The sequence below is a fragment of the Tupaia chinensis genome, unplaced genomic scaffold (assembly GCF_000334495.1).
Source record: "Tupaia chinensis unplaced genomic scaffold, TupChi_1.0 Scaffold142854_1, whole genome shotgun sequence".
NCBI lineage: Eukaryota > Metazoa > Chordata > Mammalia > Scandentia > Tupaiidae > Tupaia > Tupaia belangeri.
Genome location: NW_006202699.1, coordinates 488,369 through 490,351, shown reverse-complemented (window position 1 = coordinate 490,351; position 1,983 = coordinate 488,369). Strand labels below are relative to the sequence as shown.

General features: G+C 59.8%; 1 protein-coding gene across 3 annotated transcripts in view; it reads right to left on the bottom strand.

Annotated features, from left to right (window-relative positions):
- DYDC1 (DPY30 domain containing 1) overlaps positions 1-1,983 on the bottom strand; it is a 19,552-nt gene that overhangs the window by 590 nt on the left and 16,979 nt on the right. For 2 of the 3 annotated variants that reach the window (XM_006163742.2, XM_027766388.1), the window contains exon 6: positions 906-1,049. The exons of the other annotated variant lie outside the window; for it this stretch is intronic. In XM_006163742.2, the coding sequence (XP_006163804.1) occupies positions 921-1,049 (129 nt within the window). In that variant the 3' untranslated portion in view covers positions 906-920. Of the gene's footprint in view, positions 1-905; positions 1,050-1,983 lie in introns of those variants that run through there. 3 annotated transcript variants of the gene reach the window in all.

Here is a 1,983-nt window from a genome sequence, read left to right as displayed (position 1 = left end):
CAGACCCGGTGTCCCCACACGGCCCCGCTCTCCCTTCCAGTCTCTGGCAATCCCGTCTCACCGCTCCTGTGGGAGGCCTTTCCCAAGGCCGCCCTCACCTGCTGGCACCTCCAGGGCCCTCCCTGAGCCCGCGGGCCTTCTGCGCAGGCCCTCCTCAGTACCACGCTCCCTGGCTTCCCTGGCTGCACTCCACAGCCTGCCGACGGCTGTCTCCTGCCTGGGCCTCGCTGCCCTCCAGACCAGATTCTCAGAAACCAGCCTCCTTTTCTTCTGTTCCTCAGCACAGCTGCTCAGAGAGGGAATGGGGCTCCATCCCAGCCGCGCTCTCCTTGCCCTCCAGCTTGCCTCAGACCCACGCACTCCTCCGTCCCTGCTGTCTACCCCGCTTGTCTCGTGCCTGGGTGACTGCAGTCACTCCCATCCCCATACCTGCCCACTCCAGCTTCTGCACCCTGCAAAGCCACAGACCTACTGCTTAATTAAAGCCCTCCAGTAACTCCCAGCACTGAAGTCCCCCACGCCGCACTGCCCACACCCCGCTGTGGCCACCTTTGTCACCCGCAGCCTCCGGATCAGGATCAGGATCACTGGGCTCCTCCTTCACACAGCTCGGCCAGAGTACTGGCTGTTCAGCGCCTGGAGAACAGCTCCCTCTAAATCTCCTGGGCTGTTCTATGCTGGTTTCTCAATTTCACTTCCTCAGGAAGGCATGCGCGCAGCAGGTCACGTCCGCCTGGCCTGTCCCTTGGGACACCTTCCCACAGGCCCACGGCCCCAAGAAACCCAAAACCCCATTTGCTTTTTGTTAATTTGCGTTTTCTCCCTCCCTGCATAGTGCCAAAGTACAGCCGACACTCACCACGTGGCCAGGACCAGCTCCGACTCCAGCCCCTCTCTGAGCTGCCCCAAGAGCCCACAGTTCAGGCCGGGGCAGCACAGCTCTCTGGGGACCATGCGGTCTCCTCGCGGGCCTCTTCATACCGCGTCGCTCTCCCTTCTTCCCCAGAGCCGGGCAGTCTAAACGCAGCTCTCACGTTAGCGCCCACTGCCTTTGGGATGAGCGGCAGCCCTCAGAGCAGGGGTGACAGGGTCTCTCCTGGGGTGACCCCGTGCCCCTGCCTGGCTCTCATCTCCTAGTCCTCAGGACACTCTCCTGGCTGCTCACACTCCTGTGCTCTCAGCCTCCTACCACGGCACGAGGAGCATGTCGTGGACCTCCTTCCGGAACATCCTCTCCCAATGGAGGCTCCTCAGCCGGGCTGGCCGCCCATGCCGTCAAGACACCAGATCAGAGGGACCCAAAGGACCCTCTGCCAGGGCAGCCTGAGTTATACTGGCTGATCCGGCCAGTTATCAACTCCTTCCATTCACATGAGCACACTGGTTCCAACCATTCTAAGAACGACCATGGTGGCTGTCCATTTCCTCCCAGCCGGGAAACTCCAGGAGGTCAACCCCGCCTTTCTTCCCCACAGCAGACCCGTCGCATTGCGTGGCCTCGAAGCCTGATGTGTTTGTTCAGCGAGCAAAAGCTCTTACACGCTGCCGGGCACGAGCTGAGCCCGAGTGCCGACCACCTCTCGCTAAAGGGCTATGTATTTCAAAAGTGATTTTAAACATATTTCGAGGTTTCAGATGTGTTGGTTTCTTTTTCCCTTTGTTTTGAAATATTTTTTTAAGTCTAACTCCAAAATACACAGATGTAGATCGATTGGGTCGTCGGGAAAGTCCTGACACATCATTGCAAGGAAAGACACAGAAACATGCGTCATGACTTCTCTGACGACTCAGTAGGTAGAGGGTGCAGGTGTGGGCTCAGAGAACAGATGACAGGCAGATGACAGAGACAGGGACAGACAGGGATGGAGACGGGGGTAGTGAGGGGAGCAGGCTAGGGGCGGGGACCGGGACAGGGCCCGGATTGAGGATGGGGTGGGGGGGGGGGCAGGGGGTGACAATGGGGATGGGTGGGGGGGGGGTGGG